General features: G+C 38.8%; 1 protein-coding gene across 1 annotated transcript in view; it reads left to right on the forward strand.

Moving 5' to 3' along the window:
• AK4 (adenylate kinase 4) overlaps positions 1 to 21,983 on the forward strand; it is a 132,399-nt gene that overhangs the window by 68,139 nt on the left and 42,277 nt on the right. The window contains exon 2 of the mRNA XM_007959201.2: positions 8,189 to 8,308. Coding sequence (XP_007957392.1) covers positions 8,189 to 8,308 — 120 coding nt within the window. The remainder of the gene's footprint in view (positions 1 to 8,188; positions 8,309 to 21,983) is intronic.

A 21,983-nucleotide genomic window follows, 5' to 3' on the forward strand; every position in this document is an offset into this window, starting at 1 on the left:
GTACCAGTCTCTAGGACTGGTTGTTTCCATTAATTTTGGTTTTCTTCTTTCTTCTTGACGAGGAGAGACCCGTTGTTGCATCTAGATAGCTGCCAAATTTTTAACCTTTGTGCCACCAGAGCTCCTTTTGCACCACCCAGGGACCATAAAAGGCCACATAATATTTGGTTCCATTTATGTGAAATATCTAGAAGAGGCAGATCTATAGGAATAGAAAGTAAGTTAGTGGTTGCCAGGGACTGGAGGGAAGGGCTAATGGGAAGCTACTCCTCATGAGTGGTGGTTGTTAGGTGCCCTCGAGTTGGTTCCAATTCATAATGACCTTATGTACCACAGAACGAAACACTGCCCAGTCCTGAAACATCCTCACAATCGTTACTATGTTTGAGCTCATTTTTGCAGCCACTGTGTTAATACATCTTGTTAAGGGTTTTCCTCTTTTTTTGATGACTCTCTACTTTACCAAGCATGACGACCTTCTCTAGGGACTGGTCCCTCCTGATAACATGTCCAAAGTATGTGAGATAAAGTCTCACCATCCTCAATTTTAAGAATCGTTCCAGCTGTACTTCTCCAAGGCAGATTTGTTCTTCTGGCAGTCCATGGTATATTCAGTTTTCTTTGCCAACACCGTAAATTAAAGGCATCAGCTCTTCTTCAGTCTTCCTTATTCATTGTCGAGGTTTTGCATGCATGTGAGATAATTGAAAATACCTGGCTTCCTATGGCTTCCAGCCAAACAATAGACAGGCATGTGGAGTGAACATTTACATTAGCTAGATATACTCCTTGGAGTAATCAATCCTGGGAGAACAAAAGGGCAGTGTTTGCACAGGGAGACAGCTTATAGGGCGGGTGTGCATGGGAGGGAAGGATACAGGGAAGAGGTGACTACAGGGAGGACATGGAAAGAGAGCTGTTACATTGTGGGAAATTGTGGTCAGTGTCATGAAACAAAATGTGCATGAACTGCTGTATGGAAAGTGAGTTTGCCCTGTAAACTTTCACCCAAATCACAATAAAAATTAATTAAAAAAAAAAGAAAATGCTATGGCTTGGATCAGGTCCATCTTAGTCCTTAAAGTGACATTTTTGCTTTTTAACACTTTAAAGAGATCTTTTGCAGCAGATTTGCCCAGTGCGACATCATTTGATTTCTTTTTTCTTTCGTTCTTTTATTTATTTAAGAATTTTTGTTTAACAGCATCGGCTACAATCCCAACAATAAATAGCTCTTTTCCCATTTCCTCCCTGTGACTACTCCTTCGCTGTGTCCTTATGTATGCATTACTGTCTTTCTGGCTTTCCCCTATGCAAATGCTGCCCTTCTGAAATGTCATAGTTGATTGATCTACAGGGTACCTCTTCTTGGGGTAGGTGAATACATCTCCCTGGGGTAGGTGTTTTCTTATAGGCCTTCCTGCTGTTTGGCTAAGAGCTAATCCATGGAAGTAAGTCCAGGCCCAAAGAATAACCCAGGGCCATAGTCTTGGGGATTTGACCAGTCTCTATCTGACCAGTAATTCTGGTCATTTTTGTGTTTTTGAAGGTTTTTTCCCCACATTTTTCCTCCAGTTCTGTCTAGGATCTCCAGTTTTGATCCTTTTCCAAGTGGTTGGCATAGGTAGCTGGGCACCATCTAATTCTAGTCTCAGGGTCATGAAGGCTGAGGTTCCTGTGGTCCATGAAACCTTTGGACTAATTCTTTCCACATAACTTTGATTTTCTTCACTCTTCCTTGCTCCATAGGAGGGGGAACCAATAGTTGCATGTTACATGGCCACTTGAAAGCTTTTAAGACCCTAATTGCCACTCACCAAAGTAGGATGTAGAACAAGATTTTTATATAATTGAGCTTGTTCCCCAAGACCATGGTGCTGAACCTGCAGTCCTGGTGACACTCCATCAGGGTGCTTCGTTGTTGCTGAGAAGCTACTCCAACCTTGTCCCCTGTTAGTTCTATAATATACATGGGTATTTTTGTAGCACAAATACACATGTAGGAATATTATCAGCCAAATCTATCTGTGGTCCTGGGTATATTCCTATTCTCCTTACCACACCTGATAGTCTTACTTAACTCTACATCCAACTGTAGTGTTTGGTGATACTAATAATGCAGTATTGTGCATGTAATAGTATTTGCCTCTGTTTTCTATACCTTTTGTGTACCTCTCTGTGTCCTCTTTCTTTTTTGGTATTGTATTGACCACACATTTTTGTTATATTGCCTTTCCCTTCACCCAAATCAATACATGACTCTTAACGAATCAAAAGTTTTCCCTCCCATCCCTGGTAACCAACAAAATAAATGTCCTTCCCTGTGTAAACCTTTCCCTGACTTTTTATAGTTGACTCATACAATATTTGTCCTTCTTAGCACGGGAGCTCTGGTAGCATAGTGGCTAAGGCACTTGACTGCTAACCAGAAGGCTGGCGGTTCAAACCCACCAGCCACTCCTCGGAAGGAAGGTTGGGCAATCCTACTTCCGTAGTGATACTGCCTCAGAAACCCAAGGAGGGGTCGCTATGAGTCAGGGCTGACTCGACGGCACATAACAACAACAACAACAACAACAACAACATTACACAATGATTGACTTATTTCACTTAGCATAATGTCCTCCAAGTTCATCCACCTCATAGGTGATTCACAGATTCTTCATTATTTTGTAATGTTGCGTAGTGTTCTGTTGTCTGAATGTACCATAGTTTGGTTATTCATTCATCTGTTGATGGGCACTTGGGTTGTTTCTGTCTCTTTGCTATATAGTAAATAGTGCTGCAATGAGCATAGGTGTGCATATATCTATTTCTGTCCCGGGTCTCAACTCTTTAGGATATATTCCTAGTAGTGGAATTGCTGGATCAAATGGTATTTCTGTTTCCAATTTTTTAAGGAAATGCCATACTGTTTTCTACAGTGGCTGTACCATTTTACAGTCCCACCAGCAGTGTATGAGAGTTCCAATCTTTCCACACCCTTGCAAGCATTTATTATTTTCTGCATTGTTGAACTTTGCTATTATTGCCAGGGTGAGATGATACCTCATTGTTGTTTTGATTTGCATCTCTCCAGTGGCTAACGATCATGAGCATTTCCTCACGGTTTTGTTGGCCACCTGTATATCTTTAGTGAAGTGTCTGTTCATGTCTGGCCATTTCTGAGTTCAGTTATTTGTCTTTTTGATGTTGAGGTGTTCAAGTTTTCTATAAATCTTAGAGATAAGTCCCTTGTTGGATATGTTGTAGCCAAATATTTTCCCCAAATCTGTAGGTTCTCTATTTACTCTTTTGGAGAAGTCTTTCAATATACATAATAATTTAATTTTTAAAAGTCCCTCATCTAATCTCTCTTCTGCTTGTGCATTTTGGGTTACGTTTGGTAGTCTATTTATGCCACAAATGAAGGCCCCTGGGCTTGTCCCTTTTTTTAATCTCTGATGGACTGTATGGCTTGGGGTTTTACATGTAAGTCTTTGATTTATCTTGAGTTTGTTTTTGTGTATGGTGTGCAGTATGGATCTTGTTTCTTTTTTTTGCAAGTGGATACCCAGTTTTGGCAGTAGCATTTGTTAAAGCTGTCTCTCCCTGATTTAATGGATTTTGGCCCATTAAATGTCCTTGTTCAGCTGTCCATAGGTGGATGGGTCTATTTCTAGATTCTCAATTCTGTTCCTCTGGTCTATTTGTCTGTCATTGTACCAATACCACAGTGTTTTGACTACTGTGGCTGTATAGTAGATTTTGAGATAGGGGGGTTTGAGACCTCCTACTTTCTTCGTCGTCATCTTCAGTAGTGCTTGGCTTATCTGAAGTCTCTTTCCTTTCCATATAAATTTAGTGATTGGTTTTTCCATGTCCTTAAAGAATGTTGATGGAATCTGTATTGGGATTGCACTGAATGTATAGTTTGCTTTGGGCATTGTTGACATTTTTACAATATTCAGTCTTCCTACGCATGAACATGGCATGTTCTTCCATTTAGGTAGGTCTCTTATACTTTTTTGTAGAAGTGTTTTGTAGTTTTCTTTGTATAGGTCTTTTGTGTCCCTGATAAGATTTATTTCTAAGTATTTTATCTTTTTGTTAGGTTTTGTAAATGGTAAGGAGCTCTAGTAGCACAGTGCCTAAGGCATCTGACTGCTTACCAGAAGGTTGGTGGTTCAAACCCACCAGCCACTCGGTGGAAGCAGGACTGGGTAATCTACTTCTGTAAAGATTTACTGCCTCAGAAACCCAAGAGGAGTTGCTATGAGTCAGAATTGCTCGATGGCAGTGAGGTTTTTTTTTTTTTTTTTTTTTTGGTTTATTGTAAATGGTATTGTTTTCCTTATTTCTTTTTCAGAGATCTCTTTGTTGATATAGAGGAATCCAACTGATTTTTGTATGTTGATCTTGTATCCTGCCACTTTGCTGAATCTTTCTGTTAGTTCCAGGAATTTTCTTGCTGAGCTCTCAGTTTTTCTCTATGTAGGACCATTCATCTGCAAATAGAGATAGCTTTACTTTTTCTTTGCCAGTTTGAATGCCTTTTGTTTCTCTTTCTTGCCTTATTGCCTTGGCCAAGACTGCCAATACAGTGTTAAAGAGAAGTGGTGATAGAGGGCATCCTTATCTGGTTCCTGTTCACAAGGGGTAATGCTTTGAGTCTTTCTCCATTGAGAATAATGGTAGCTATTGGTTTTGCATACATACCCTTTATTATATTGAGAAATTTCACTTCTATTCCTATTTTACTGTTTTTATTAGGAATGGGTGTTGGATTTTATCAAATGCCTTTTTTGTATCAATTGATATAATGATGTGGTTCTTATCCTTTGTTTTATTTATGTGATGGATTACATTGTTTTTCTGGTGTTGAACCATCCTTGCGTACCTAGTATAAATCCCACTTGGTCATGATGTATTATTGTTTTGATGTGGTGTTGGATTCTGTTGGCTAGGATTTTGTTGAAGATTTTTACGTCAGCATTCATGATGGATATTGGTCTGCAGTTTTCCTTTTTAGTGGTGTCTTTACCTAGTTTTGGTGTCAGGGTTATGCCTCCTTCGTAGAATGAATTCTGTCATTTTCTATGTTCTGGAATAGTTTGAGTTGTATAAATGTCACCTCTTCTCTGAATGTTTGATAGAATTTCCAGTGAAGCTATCTGGGCCAGGAATTTATTTTGTGGGGAGTTTACAACTTGCTCAATTCCTTCTTCTGTTATAGGTCTATTCAAGTATTCTGTCTCAGCCCGTGTTCATTTAGGTAGATCTTGTGTTTCTAGAATTTGTCCATCTCTTCTAGGTTTTCAAATTTGTTGGAGTATAATTCTTCACAATATTCTGTTATTATCTTTTTATTTCAGTTCTGTTGTAATGTTGCCCATTTCATTTATTATTCATGTTATTTGCATCTTCTTTTTCTTTTTCCTTTGTTAAATTTGCCAATGGTTTGTTGATTTTGTTAATCTTTTGAAAGAACCAGCTTCTAGTCTTTGATTTTCTCTATTGTTTTTTTGTTTTCTGCTTCATTTATCTCTTCTCTGATCTTTATTATTTCATTTCTTCTGGAGACTATGTTTCTTTTGTTGCTCTTTTTCTAATAGTTGGTGTTAAGGTTTTCATTTTGATTCTTTCTTCTTTGGTGATCTATACATTAATTGCTATAAATTGACCTCTGAATGCCACTTTCACTGTATCCCAAAGGTTTTGATAAGATATATTTCCATTCTCATTTGTTTCTAGAGCTTTATTATTATTTCAGACTATATTTATTCTGTTACCCAGTAGTTCTTGAGCAGCCCAAATTTCAGTGCTGAAACTGGGACTCAGCTTTGGGGTAGCAAAAGCTGTACATGAATTCAGGGTGCAGTTTCCATGTATTTGATTTTTTTTTTTCCCCTTGGTCTTTCTATTACTGATTTCTAATTTTATAGCATTGTGATCTGAGAAGATGCTTTCTAGTATTTCAATATTTTAAAATTTACTTAGGCTTCTTTTGTGGCCTAACTTATGGTCTATTCTGGAGCATGATCCATAAGTCATTTGATTTCTTGACTGCTGCTTCCATGGATGGTGATTGTGGATCCAAGTAAAATGACATCCTTGACAGCTTCAATCTTTCATCTGTTTATCAGGATTTAGCTTAGTGGTCCAGTTGGGAGGATATTTGTTTTCTTTATGTTGAGGTGTGTAATCCATACTGACAGCTGTAGTGTCTGTCTTCATTAGTAACTGATTTAAGTCCTCTTAGCTTTCAGCAAGCAAGATTGTGTTATGTGCATATTGTGGATTGTAAATAAATCTTCCTCTAATCCTGATGCCTTGTTCTTACTTCTACCTTCTTGGATTATTGATATTTAAGTAATACTACTAAAATTCAGTAAGCTGGAACTTTTATTCTCTACCACATCTCTAGAATTTATCTGGTATAGAGTATATAATCAATTAGTATTTGCTGAATGACTGTGGTTCATATCCATTCAAGAATGAAGCCCTCTTTTGTGTTCTGCTTGCTATAGCATCTTATTAAATCAACAATGAACACATGGGCCTGTGTTTTGAGCTGCTTTTCCAATAAGTTGATATGAATATGGAAGTCTCTTGTTATGAAGCTCTTCACAGCCCATATTTCAGTGCTGAAACTGGGACTAGAGGTGTAGACTCAGCTTTGGGGTAGCAAAAGCTCTACGTGAATTCAGGGTGCAAGTAGGGACAAAAGCATTCCTGAGCTTTTTTTCCAGTAATGTTTAGTTTTTATAGTGGGCAGTGATGGTTCAGTGGAAGAATGCTTACGTTCATTGCAGGAGACTGATATTCAATTCCCAGCCGGTGCACCTCATGGATACCTACCATCCATCTGCCAGTGGAGGCTTGTGTTGCTATGATGTGGAACAGGTTTCAGCAGAGCTTCCAGACAAGACAGACTGGGAAGGGAGATGTGACAGTCTACCTCTGAAAATAAACTAGAAAACCCTGTGCTTTCCAATGATCTGAATTACAACCCTGACCAGTAGCATTTTGCTCTGTTGTATATGGGGTCTCCATCATTTGGGACTGACTTTGATGACAGCTAACAAGAACATGTCTTACTAAGAACTTAATTGGCCTATTGAGAATGTAGGAGCTCTGGTAGCATAGTGCCTAATGCACTTGACTGCTAACCAGAAGGCTGGCGGTTCAAACCCACCAGCCACTCCTCGGAAGGAAGGTTGGGCAATCTACTTCCGTAGTGATACTGCCTTGGAAACCCAAGAAGGGGTCGCTATGAGTCAGGCCCGACTGGACGGCACGTAACAACAACAACAACAATTGAGAATGTGGTTCTTAATAGTTAATTATCAGTTTCCCAGAGAGCAGAAGAGTTCATCTTTGTAAAAAAGATTCAGTTCCCAAAAATATGCAGACTAAACTGATAGTTTGTTGTGGTGACTCCAACTCACAGCTTCTACATATCAGAGATTTTTATTTTAAATTAAGATAGAATATTTTTTTTCCTCTGAAATAGTTTTTTTTTTTTTTTTTTAATTCACATACTTTTATGAACTTACATTCCACTAATAATGCTGAGTTGTTTTTATAACTGTGACAGCAAGGAGCCATCTGTTTATATTAAGTTTCATAAAAAGAAATAAACCTATTATTGGTTGTAGTACAGATTGTTCTTTCTTTGAGGATCAGTGGACGTTTTTCCTTTGGTGTCTCTTTAAGTAACTGTTGTGTTTCTCAGCTGCCTTAGTCTTCTAAGCACCATGAACCATGTAATTTATCATGTTTCCTTGTTACTATAAACTGTTGAGTGTTTTAGTGCCAAGTTTATGGCTCACCTCTAGGAAGTATCCAGGACTTCTTTCCCAGACTTTTGTGTACCAGCCTCCCTCTCAACTCCAACTTTTCTTTTCATTTCTTATTTTCTCTATTTCATATGTTCTTTTATTTGTATTTTTTGGCTGTATATATATATGCAAGAGCTGCCTTTTAAAATATGTTTGAGAGGCAAATGGGTTAAATCATAATAATGCCACCACTGCTGAAACTAGTATTTCTTAAACTTACTCTAAAAGCATCTGCTTGTAAGTTTTCTCCATTATCCACAGGGAGCAATGGGAAAGAAGGCTAAACTGTCAGAAAATAAATTTGTAAGCTTTTTTTTTTTTTGGAAACTTTTTTTGAGTGTCTCTTTTTTCTGTCTTTTTAATAGAAGTTGGTGATATGGCAAAGCAGTACATAGGGAAAGGTCTTTTGGTTCCAGATCATGTGATCACACGCCTAATGATGTCGGAGCTGGAGACTAGGCGCAGCCAGCACTGGCTACTAGATGGTGAGTTGAACCTGTGGGTAAGCTGGATTTCTGTGAGTAGAAGGTTATGGTCTCCTTTGCACAATCCATTTATCTCTCACAGAGAGATTCGTTCAGTCGTTAGAAGAATGACTTCTCTAACTTTCCATTATTTGTTAAGGCATGTTCCAGTTTGGCAACATGATAGACACCTACTGTTGGGGAACCTTTTGCTTCTTCTGTTTCCAGACTGCCATCACCAGAACCAATGAATTGAAGCACACCTTCAGTAAATTCTTGTTATTGTTCCAATTTCTCTGGAGTCTTTTGTTTCCATGACTGAGTCATTATAAGCATGTTGTTGTCAGGTGCCGTGTAGTCGGTTCTGACTCATAGTGACCCTATATACAAGAAAGTGAAACGCTGCCCAGTCCTGTGCCAGCTGCAGAATCATTGCTATGTTTGAGTCCATTATTGCAGCCACTGTGTCAGTCTATCTAACTGAGGGTCTTTTTTGCTGACCTTCTACTTTCTCAAGCATGATGTCCTTCTCCTGGGACTGGTCCTTCCTCATAACATGTCCATAGCACGTGAGAGAAAATCTCACCATCCTCACTTCTAAGGAGCATTCTGGCTATACTTTTCCAAGATATATGTGTTTGTTCTTCTGGCAGTCCATTGTATATTTAATACTCATTACGAGAACCATAATTCAAAGGCATCAGTTCTTCTTTTATCTTCCTTATTCAGTGTCTAGCTCTCATATGCATATGACACAATTGAAAATACCATGGCTTGGGTCAGGTGACCCTTAGTTCTCAAAGTAACATTTTTGCTTTTTAACGCTTTAAAGAGGGCTTTTGCAACAGATTTGCACAGTGCAATACATCATTTGATTTCTTGACTCCTGCTTCTATGGGTATTGATTATGGATCTAAGTAAAATGAAATCCTTGACAACTTCAGTCTTCATACTGTTTATCATGATGCTACTTATTGGTCCAGTTATGAGGATTTTTGTTTTCTTTAAGTTGAAGTTTAATTCAGACTGAAGGCTGTAGTCTTTGATCTTCATCAGTAAGTGCTTCAAGTCTTCTTCACTATTAGCATGCAAGGTTAATCATCTGTATGTCACAGGTTGTTAATGAGTCTTCCTCCAATCCCGATGCCACATTCTTCTTCATAGAATACACCTTTTCAGATTATTTGCTCAACATATGGATTGAATAAATACGGTGAAAGAATACAACCCTGATGCATACCTTCCTTGATTTTAAACAATCAGTATCCCCATGTTCTGTTGGAATGACTGTCTCTTGATGTATGTACGGGTTCTTCATGAGCATAATTAAGTCTTCTGGAATTCCCATTCTTCACAGTGTTACCCATAATCTGTTATGAGCCACATTGTCAGATGCCTTTGCATAGTCAGTAAAAAGGCTAGGAGTTAGAAAAGCAAAAGGGAAGAACACACTTAGGATTTCTCAAGCTGAAAGGACTGAAGGAAAAATTCAAGTCTTGAGTTGCAGTATTGAAGGATTCTATGGGCAAAATATTGAACAATGCAAGAAGCATTAAAAGAAGATGGAAAGAATACACAGAGTCACTGAACTAAAAAGAATTGGTCAACCTTCAACTATTTCAGGAGGTAGCATATGATCTAGAACTGATCGTACCATAAGTATAACTCATCTTAAATCAAAGGTTCTCTCATTCACAGTAGACCGTGCAAATTAAAATAATGAGCTACCATCTTTCACCTGTCAAATTACAAAGATAAAAAAACTCTGAACATCTTTTACTGAGGGTTTGGAAAATAAGTATTGTTGGGAGTGTAAAATAGGCAACCTTTGAAGAACAGTTTTAGCAACATCTGTACACTTTTGTTCAGCAATTCTATGCTGCATAAAGATGTATCTCTAAGAATCTTTATCTCAGTATTATTTGTAACAACCTAGGTATCTATAAGAATTCCTTAAAGTTTGGCATATGTATTACACAAATAATATATGCATCTATGAAAAAGAGTGAGGGATAATATGTGTTCATATTAACAGATTTCTAGGATAAACTCCCAAGTGGGGGAAAAAAAAAAAAAAAGCTAGTTGCAGTATAGTGTATGTGATATACTCTTATTTATGTAAAAACTATATACATTTATACACACACGCAATAAGCTGTCTTTGGAAGGATACAATAAAACTGATAATGATGGTTGGCTCTGGTGAAAGATTACGGTTGGAAGAGAGATTTTCTTTCACTGTATGTATCCTTTAATACTGTTTGGTATTTAATAAATTTGAATAATGCATAGGCATGATTTTAAAAGTCAGTGGTTCCTAAATTTTGAAGGAACCACTAGCTGAAAACAATGACATTTTACTTAGAATAATGCTTACTGATGCTCACACACAAAGTGTTGTTTGATTCTGGACTTCAAGATGCTGCCATATTAAGTTTAAGTTTGCCTAGCATAACTCTTTTGATTTATTAAAGGAAAAAAATTTACTAGGTGGATTATTTGTCCAGTTCTTAAGTAGCAAGAGCCCTTGGTACAATGAAAGTAGAAACTTTATGAAATTTCTAGGAATGCAAAGTGCAGAGAGTGAGATTTATCTGTAACAAACTCTTTCCATTGCAGGCTGCTTTTTCTTTAGTCCACACAATGTACTTAATTCTCTCTTACAATTTGGTGAAATTGAAGCCTCAGGGAGGTGTGACTTACTTGGATCCTTGATTTTTGCCAGTGTCATAGAAGTCAGAGGAATTTTCCTGTACTTCAGCCACAAGGTTCCCTAGTGTGTGGAGCTATTAGTGTCCAAAGTGAATAATATGGTTGTTGTGGTTGTTAGGTGCCATCGAGTTGGCTTCAACTCATAGCTATTCCATGCATAACAGAACAAAGCACTGCCCAGTCCTGCCAGTACTGTATCGGACAGTGTTTCACTGCTATTCATAAGGTTTTCACTGGCCAATTCTTTGGGAAGTGGATCGTCCCTTCCTTCTTCTGAGTCTGTCTTAGTCTGGAAGCTCTGCTGAAATCTGCCCCCCATGTGTGACCCTGCTGGTATTTGAAATACCGGTGGCATAGCCTCCAGCCTTACAGCAGCACACAAGCCACCACAGTATGACAAACTGACAGATGAGTGGTGGGAATAATATCGTACAGTACATCAATAACTTTCTGTCAGTGTTTCTGAGTGTGCAGTGTGGAATGTGAAAAATTGCTAGGCAAGAAGACAGATTAAGTATTTAATAATCACTAAAGCATTTGACTGCTAGCCAGAACGCTGGTGGTTCAAACCCACCATCCACTCCTAGGAAGGAAGACTGGTTAAAATCTACTTCGGTAGAGATAATGCCTTGGAAACTCAAGGAGGGATTGCTATGAGTCAGAACCTATTCGATGGCAGTGAGTTTTGTTTTGGTTTTAGCCCTTATTGAGTACTTAGTGTGTGCCAACCATTATTCTGAACACTTAATATTTGTTATCTCTTTCAGGCCCCATAATGACCATCTGAACTAGGTACTTTATTTATTTATTATTATTATTATTATTGTTAATATTATTTCTGTTGAATAGATGAGAAAACTGAGGCAAAGTAGAATTCAGTAACCTGCCCAAAGTTAGTGCTAGATAATTTCCTTTATTTCAGTACTTCATAGAATCTTTAATATGATGTGATTTAATTCTTTACAGAATTAAATGAAGCATTTTCTGAATTTATTTGACCACAGAATCCCCCAGCCCACCATTAACTACCACAGAGAACCTCTAGGATTTATATTGTGAAGGATACTTTGTGAAATATTGCTCCACATATATTCTTCACTGTCCAGGTGTTAGTTGACCATAAAGTAGATCATATCTTTCTAATACCTTTCATTTAAAATATATACAATTTGTGGGTTTGAGGGACTTAACAGACTGAGTTGAGAAGTGTTTGTTAAGATAAAGGCTGTAATGGTCTTTGGAAAGCATGGAGCTTTTCTTGCTGATTGTCAAAAATTATTAGGTGCTTTTGTTAAAATGGTAAGACACTGCCCCTGTCCTTAAGGCAGCTGAGTTTATATTCCAGTAGAGGAGTCAGTTATATAAAGAAGTGTAAAAAAAAAAAAAAAAAAGTTACTGGCTCCATAAAAGATTCATATATAAGTAACACCCAGAGGACACAAAGGAGAAAATTATCTGTTCTCTTGCAGGGGGAGGTTGGAACAACTTTATGGGAAAATGGTTGAATAGATGTTCTTCAAGTGGATGAATGAGTGTTGGGAAGGTAGCAATAATAGGGCGAGAGAGGAATGATTTAGTCTAGTATATGGGACCGGCTCTAAGCAGAGGAAACTAGGGGATAACCTAGAGTTGGAGGCCTTTGAATCTATACTAAATTGGTCGAACTGGGAAGTGTTGACTATAGAGACCGCTGAAGAGTTAAGTAGGGGCATAGCATGATAGTGCCATGTAAGCACCAGAGGAAAGATAGGTAGAGAAGAGTAAATAACTGGAAACCATGTAAGAGAGCTTTAGAATAATTAGACCAAGAAATGGTGAAAGCCTGAATTTAAGCAGTGGGGTGGAACAACAGCAACAACATAAAAATGAGCTGGTGTTGAGCTGACTCTGACTCATGGGGAACTTATGTGTATCAGAATAGAGCAGTGGTCTGTAAGTTTTCAGTAACTGACTTTTCAGTAGATTGCCAGACTTTTCTTTTGAGGTGCCTCTGGGTAGACTTGAACTGCCAACCTTTTGATTATCAGACAGACATGTAAACTGTTAAACCAAAACACAAACTCACTGCCGTCGAGTTGCATCCAACTCATAGAGACCCCTCCTTGGGTTTCTGAGGCAGTATCTCTACAGGAAATAGATTGCTCAGTCTTCCTTCTGAGGAGTGGCTGGTGGGTTTGAACTGCCGGGCTTCTGCTTAGCAGTCAAATGCCTTAGGCACTATGCCACCAGAGCTCCTAAACTCACTGCCATCAAGTCAGAGCTGACTCATAGAGACCCCTCCTTGGGTTTCCGAGGTGGTATCACTATGGAGATAGATTGCCCAGTCTTCTAGGAGTGGCTGGTGGGTTTGAACCACTAACTTTCTGGTAAGAAATCCTATGCCTTAGGCACTGTGCTGCCAGAGTTCCTATTAAGTGTTAAGGAGGCACTTACTTGTGCGAGACTGGATCAAGGAGGAAGAATTGACAGGAATTTTAACTAATGTTAGGATTTTCTTATATTGTGTTCTGGGCGCTGTGAGTTTTTGGGCTCTCACCACCCTCCTTACACTTCCCCAGACGTGTTAGTTTCTCCAGATTCTACACATTTAATTCACAGAAGATAGCTCCCCAGAACTTTTTATGTGAATATTTATATGGGACCTGCTGTAAGCACTAAGCTTTGGCACTACCGGGGCAATCTACTTCCGTAGTGATTCTGCCTTGGAAACCCAAGGAGGGGTCGCTATGAGTTGGGGCCGACTCGACGGCACATAACAACAGCAACAGCAGCAGTAATTTCTCTAGTCTAAATTCTTTAACCATAAGGCTTCTCACCTTGTAAAATGAACTTGTAGTTTTAGTGAACATGAAGTCAGTCAAAAAAAGGATCAAAGTCTTTTGGAAAGATGGTTAGTGTAATGATTAAAAGCTTGGACCTGAAGCCAGACTTCCCTGTTGGAATCCCAGGTCTGTTTCTTACTGGCAGTATACGACCTTAGACAAGTTACTTAATCTCTCTGTCTTCAATTCCACATGGAAAACAGGGATTAGAAAATGTCAGTCATTAGCATTTATTGAGTGGTTACTACATGCCAAGTATGGTTCTGAACATTTAATATTTATTATCTTATTCTGTCCCCAAAATGACAATTGCATGTAAAGTGCCACCTAGTAAGTACTATATGAGATTTTGTCATTATTTTTGGTCATGGCTGCTGAATTTTTGGTGGGTGACTACATGAAGTGCTAAATTTAAAAATAGTTTCAAAAATATTTATCCACGCAGAGTTGAAAAGTCAGTTTCAGTTATGTAATATTTTACATACCTTTTCAATGTTTGCTTTTGCTGAGCTTTTCCTGTCAGAGTGAATTACTGAAATATTTTTACATCATAGGCCCGTTTTTAGTAAAGCACTTCAGTCTCCTCACTGATTTAGTTTGCATCTTTCTCCTTGAAAAGCCATCTGGTCGCTTTTTCAGTTTTGTTTTTTCTTTAGAGCTCTGGAATACATCCATTTAGCTAAGTGAGAAGCACAAGGAATGCCTAGTTCCTGTGTTCAGCTTTAAATCCCTTATGTTGTAGGGCATTTGCTCTGCGGAGGATGTGCTGTTGAGTCTGCTAAAGGTGATTGAATGTGGAAAGGTCAGGAAAGGAATTCTGGGTGACAGATGACTCAAAATCTTGGTCCGTATGGCTGTAGAGAGGCACTCTGCAAATGGTGGGTGGAAACTAGTAGAGTGGATGCCAGCCAAGAGAATGCCAAGGGTGGTGGTGAGTGCTCTGGTTGGGTTGCTGCGTCCTTGCTAAAAAGAGTTTAGCACTACCTTGCCTTCACAATGTACTGTACAATCGGGTAACAGATACTCCTTTGTGTGTGCTCATGTGTATACATACATGTGTTTTTTTCCTCCTTGTTCTTTTTCTTTTTTTCCCTTGAAAGTTTAATGTATCAATGAATGTTGAAAGAAGTCTTTCAAAAATAATTTTATGCTGAGTGAAATAAGTCAATCACAGGACAAATATTATATTAGCTTATTATTGCAAAAAGTCAAAGGTTTGTGTACATTTATATGTGTGTGTGTACACACACACACACACGTAAATAAAAATAATTTTCTTTAATTTTTAAGATTGATATTCTACCAGAGAATTGTAATACACAATTTTGTTATAAAACCATGTTTTTATTATTTTCATAGAAAGGGTATTTACTACTTACTGTTGTTGTTGTTGTTGTTATGTGCCGTCGAGTCGGCCCCGACTCATAGCGACCCCTCCTTGGGTTTCCGAGGCAGTATCACTACGGAAGTAGGATTGCCCAACCTTCCTTCCAAGGAGTGGCTGGTGGGTTTGAACCGCCAGCCATCTGGTTAGCAGGCAAGTGTCTTAGCCACTATTTAAAGTGAAATGGGTGCTCTGGTAACATAGTGCCTAAGGCACTTGACTGCTAACCAGAAGGCTGGCGGTTCAAACCCATACAGCCACTCCTCGGAGGGAAGATGGGGCGATCTACTTCCATAGTGATACTGCCTTAGAAACCAAGGAGGGGTCACTATGAGTCGGGTCGACTCGATGGCACATAACAACAACAACAACAAGGTGAAATAGTAACTAGGGAGTATTATTAGCTCCTTAAAACAAGGGCAGATTCTTCACTTTTTAAAAGAGGTCTGGCAGTGAGGTAGGCCATTAGGGAGGTGTTGTTAATAATAGTTTTTTCATTTCTAAATTTGACTGCCAACCTGTGCATATAAATAGTAATTGAGAAGTTCTCCAACTCATTCCTAATTTAAGTCCAGCTATGCAAATGCAACAGAGAATTGTCTGCCCTATGATTTTAGGTGTAGGTATCAAAAAATATTTTAAATATATTAAAATGTTTGGTTTCATAAAAGGGAGCCTTTACATTTTGGGATTAGAAATAAAATAGCATTTAAGCTTTTTTTGGAGATAAAGATACTTTAGAACTAGAGTCATTCTTCAGAGTATGGTAGTATATTTATTTTGTTTTGAGCGGTGTTGAATGCTAACTAGTGCTTTCTGAAACTCATCTGGGGTTCTTTTCTGCAGAAGTCAAAGCTGCTTCACTGTATGCAGTATTTGTGCATATTACCCCCCCCCCCCATGAGAGATAAATAATCTGAGCTTTATACAAAGACCTGAGATATTCTAGGGTACGTGTTCTCTCACAGCCCCTTTGGTGGCCAGGTAAGAGCTGTACATTCAGAAGTTAAACTACAGCAGCTAGAGCTAAAGTATTTTGTCCTAATTTTCCAAATGAGTTTTATTATTTAAATGATACATAGCTTCTCTGATTTTATCATCTCTGCTTTTTTCTTTTTGAATTAGACTTCTGAAAGAGTGTTATATCCCACTGAGTAACCAGTGGCGTCACTAGGGAGATGCAAAGGGTACAGACGACACTGGGTGACACGGTTGAGGGGTGATACCAAAATGTATAAAATTTTTGTGCAGTGTTTCAGCAGAAATTATTTATTTTTATAAACATATCCCTGTAGTTAGTTATAACAACAATAACATTTTTCTTAAGCCCAGCTTACAAGTATCAGTATGCATACAAGATTAAACTCTATGCTCATTTACTTTTTGAACTTTTCAGTGCACTCTTGTCAGAGCTGTCATTATTGCCCAATTACAGTGATGCTTTGAATCACATGCTTTCCTCTGCATAGCCTACAAGCCCTGGTGGCGCAGTGGTTAAGTGCTTGGCTACGAACCAAAAGGTTGGTCTTTTGAATCCACCAGCCTCTTAGGAGAAAGATGTAGCCATGGAAACCCTATGGGACAATCCTACTCTGTCCCACCAGTCATTGTGAGTTGCAATCGACTCAGTGGGTTTGAGTTTTCGTTTCTATAGTTGCTAATTTTGTCAAATTTTCTGATTTTTTAGCTACAGTAGTGTGTATATTAGTATTTGTGAACCTTTTATTTTTGGAGAATGAAGTAATTTTAAAAGGAAAAGAAAGAAAAACAGCTTCCACTCAGTTACTGATAATGTAACTCAATGTAGAAAGATTTTACAAAACAATTTTGTTGTTAGTATTCATAAAAACTAAGAAATACTACATTTAAGCAGTTTCCAACTATTTTTATCATGTTATCCTATTATTAAATTTGATGCTAAAATTTACTAAGGATACTGTGTGTTCTGATATGGAAGGAGATCCCTGGGAGGCTGCCAACACCAACCCTAGTGACACCACTGTGGGCAACATATGTCTACAGGACAAAGGCAACCATATCTTCTAAATCAAATCTTTTAGGAAATGCCAAGAGCAATTTAATTCTTTTCTGCTGTCCTTGTGAATGTGAGGTTTTCTTCACAAATAAAATGTATAATAGATTTGTTAGAAAGTCACTGAAGAAATTCTATTTGGAAATAAATGACATAGGTTTCATGTGTGTATGTTTATGTGTGTGTCTGTGTATATGTGTTTATAAAAGGGTAATAGATTATTTTACTTACTTATACTCAGATGTTTTACCCCAAAAAAACATTGTGTTATAACCTTTGCATCTTATGTTGTTAAGGCAGTGATGTATACTCTGATAACATTGAATGAAAGGTACTTAGAGTGATTTCTAAAGGATGGAGTGTGGCTGTAGAAGTTTATGGAGCTCTACTAGGGAGCCATTGCATTCCCATGCCTGCTGAGCAAAGAATGAACCATTAAAAATCTTTAGTGCCTCATCATATCTGAACACCCATGATTAGTCCTTCTTCTTGTAGCTCCATTTACTCAACCAACATTTATTTTACACACCTATTGGGAGCTCTGGTGGCATAGTGCCTAAGGCACTTGACTGCTAACCAGAAGGTGGGTGGTTCAAACCTACCAACCACTTCTTGAAAGGAAGATGAGGCAATCTACTTCCATAGTGATACTGCCTCGGAAACCCAGTGAGGGTGAGTCGGAGACAACTCGACAGCACATAACAACAACAACAGTGTGTATAATACACTCCTAGGCCCTGGGTTTCTGAAATAAAGGTATGACTTTGCCCTGGAGCAGTGGCAGTGAGGGAAGAGGGAAGAGTATGTCATAGAGGAGTAGGGTAGGATATGCTTGCCAAGGAGCTCCTGACCCCAAAGGCACAGAAGACATATTTTCAGCCCAAGGAGGGGTCACTATGAGTCAGATCCGACTCGATGGCAGTTTGGTTTTTTTGCTTCTGTGGTGTAGATAGGGGACATCTGTTCCAGGATGTAAGTGGAATGGTTTTTGTAAGTAAAGATGGCATTCTTGGTGAAAACAACAGCCTGCATAGAGCTCGGTGTCTGTCTAGATTAATATTAGGGCCACAATCTAGCTACCCCATTCATGCCTTAAGACAGTGTAAATGTGTTAGTGTGTGTGTGTGTGTGTGTGTCTCTAAAATTTTATTTGAATAGAGAATTTGGGAAGTAGTCCTTAAATCAGTGTTGTTTTGCTCATTTTCTTTGGGACCATATCACCTTTTTGTTTTGGTACTTTAAGAGGAGTGTTTGACTAAGGCATTTACTTACTATATGCTTGGCTTTTGTGAAAAATTGGCATCTATTTGTTGGGTTACATTGATTTTAAAAAATTGTTTTTGTAGCTATAGAGCCATAATTATTGTTGTTGTTGTTAGGTGCCATTAAGTCGTCTCCGACTCATAGCAACCCTCTGCACAGCAGAACAAAACGCCACCCGGTCCTGTGCCAGTCCAGGATCCTTGCTATACTTGAGCCCATCACCTCAGCCACTGTGTCAATCCATCTCGTTGAGGGCCTTTCCCTCTTTCGTCGACCCTCCACCTTACCAAGCATGACATCCTTCTCCAGGGAATGGTCCCTTCTGATAACATGACCAAAGTAGGTGAGACGAAGTCTGGCCATTCTCGCTTCCAAGGAGCATTCCAGCTGTACTTTCTCCAGGACAGATTTGTTAGTTCTTTTAGCAGTCCATGGTACTTTCAGTATTCTTTGCCAGACCACAACTCAAAAGCATCAACTCTTCTTTGGTCTTCTTATTCATCATCCGGCTCTCACATGCTCATGAGGCAATTGAAAATATCATGGTTTGTGTCAAGTGTACCTTACTCCTCAAGGAGACATCTTTGCTCCTCAGCACTTGGAAGAAGTCCTTTGCAGCCAACTTACCCAGTGCTATATGTCATCTAATGTCCTGACTGACGCTTTAATTGGCATCGATTATAGACCCAAGCAATGTGAAGTCCTTGACAACTTCAATCTTTTCTCCATTCATTGTGATGCTGCGTATAGGTCCAGTTGTGAGGATTTTTGTTTTCTTTATATTGAGGAGTAATCCATGCTGCAGACTTCTTTACGGAAGCAAACTGCCTCATCTTTCTCCTGTGGAGTGGCTGGCTCCTATCTTACAGTGCACCTTATCTAAAGCACATAGTCTGTTTAGACTTTATATTGAGCTGCTGATTCCATTAAAATTATAGTCACCCTTTAGTAATAGCCTCTGGTTACTGAATTAATTTCTTGACTCTAAGTACTCATTAATTTTTCCTGTGACTAAGTATTTATGTGCTTAGTACTGATGAAGATCAAAGACTACAGCTTTCAGTATGGATTACATATCAAGATAAAACAAAATTCCTCACAACTGGAGTGCAAAGCAACATCATGATAAATGGAGAAGAGTTTGAAGTTGTCAAAGATTTCATTTTACTTGGATCCATAATTAATGCCCATGGAGGTAGCAGTCAGAAAATCAAATAACATAGTGTACTGGGAAAATCTGCTACCAAAGGTCACTTTGAAATGTTAAAGAATAAAGAGGTCAGTTTGAAGACTAAGGTGCTTCTGACTCAAGCAAGCCATGGTATTTTCAATAGCCTCATATGCGTTTGAATTGATGCATTTGAATTGTGATATTGGCAAAGAGTATTGAATATTGAATATACCATGAACTGTCAGAAGAGTGAACAAATGTGTCTTGGAAGAAGTACAGCTGGAATGTTCTTTAGACATGAGAATGGCCAGCCTTTGTCTCTTGTACATTGGTCTTGTTGTCAGAAGGGACCAGTCCCTGGAGAAGGTTATCATGCTTGGTAAAATAGAGTGTCAGTAGAAAAAGGGCAAGACCCTCAACTAGATGGATTGACACATTGGTTGGAACGATGGGCTCAAGCATAATAAAGATTGTCAGGATAGTGCGGGACCAGGCAGTCTTTTGTTCTGTCGTACATAGAATTGCTATAAATTGGAACTGAGAGAGGTGCTCTGCTGGCATAGTGCCTAAGGGATTTGCTAACCAGAAGGTTGGTGGTTCAAACTCACCAGCCACTCCGTGGAAGGAAGACTGGGCAATATACTTCCATGAAGATTTACTGTCTCGGAAACCAAAAGGGGGTCGCTATGGGTCAGAATCAACTTGATGGCTGTGAGTTTGGTTTTTGGTTTTATACAGTACCTCACAACAACAACAAGTATTTATTGTGTGTAAGTCTTTGTCAGGCACTGCCCAGACACCAGGGTAGAGCAACAAAAAAGGCAGATGGGACCCGACCCTCGTGGTATTTAGAATCTAGTGGTGATTCAGCCTTTGTAGTGCTCTAGGTGTTGAGAGTCAGTGTTTAATTTCTTTGGTTCAAATCCAGACCAAAAGAACGCAGTTTTTATCTCCTCTCTTCAAGGTCAAGGTATTATATTAAGACGGCTTCCTGGAGAAGGTGACACTAAACCTAAATTTTGAAGATAGGGGTGAAGCACATTCTAGATGGAGGGTGACTAAGGTGCGCCCAACCCAAGCCATGGTGTTTTCAGTTGCCTCATATGCATGTGAAAGCTGGACAATGAATAAGGAAAACTGAAGATGAGTTGATGCTTTTGAGTTGTGGTGTTGGCAAAGAATGCTGCAAGTACCGTGGACTGCCAGGAGAACTAACAAATCTGTCCCGGAAGAAGTGCAGCCAGAAGCAAAAATGGCCAGACTTCGTCTCACATACTTTGGTCATGTTGTCAGAAGGGAGCATTCCCTGGAGTAAGATACCATGCTTGGTAAAGTGGAGGGTCAATGAAAAAGGGGAAGGCCCTCAACAAGATGCATTGATACAGTGGCTGCAACGATGGGCTCAGGCCTAACAAGGATTGTGAGGCTGGCATAGGACTGGGTAGTGTTTGGTTCTGTTGTACTTAGGGTTGCTGTGAGTCTGAGCCAACTTGATGGTACCCAACAACAGCAACAGGTGGAGGGGATGTCATGTGCAAAAGGTATAGAGGGATGAAAGAACATGATGTGCTCTGGATACGACAAATAGTTGGATAATGCTAGAGCCGAAAATATGAGCAGATGAGGCTAGAAAGGAGTGGGGCAAAAGTTAAACATTTCATGAAATGTAAAAACATGAAGCTTAATATCAAAGTTAATATTAAAAAATGAGTAGAAGAGAGTTAAAAATTTTAAAACATTGAGTTTGAAAGAGTAACTTTTAAATTTTCTTTCCAACTGACATTTAAAAATTAACTTGTTGTTGTTGTTGTTATTTGCCGTCGAGTTGGCCCCGACTCATAGCGACCCCTCCTTGGGTTTCCGAGGCAGTATCACTACGGAAGTAGGATTGCCCAACCTTCCTTCCGAGGAGTGGCTGGTGGGTTTGAACCACCAGCCTTCTGGTTAGCAGTCAAGTGCCTTAGGCACTATGCTACCAGCGCTCCCAAAAATTAACTAGATTTTTAAATTTTTAAATACTTTAGACATTAAACCATAGTTTCTCTGTATTTGGGCATGTCTTCTCATATACTTTCAGATGAACCTAGCCTATTTGCTACTGTTATTTAATTGGAAGTCTATAAAGTAAGGCACAGAATAAAACTGTATTCAAATCCTAATTTTGTAAATTAGGAAAGCATCCTTCCCACATTTGTGAAACAGACATCTTGGGAATTGGATGAATTACAAAAATCCATTATAAAGCTTCATCCAAATTGTATGAAATAACTGTTAGTTTAATAATAAAATAATTACTGTGCACTTATTATTCA

The sequence above is a fragment of the Orycteropus afer genome, unplaced genomic scaffold, assembly GCF_000298275.1.
Source record: "Orycteropus afer afer isolate SDZICR_OR568_19922 unplaced genomic scaffold, OryAfe1.0 scaffold00016, whole genome shotgun sequence".
In the NCBI taxonomy this organism is placed as follows: domain Eukaryota; kingdom Metazoa; phylum Chordata; class Mammalia; order Tubulidentata; family Orycteropodidae; genus Orycteropus; species Orycteropus afer.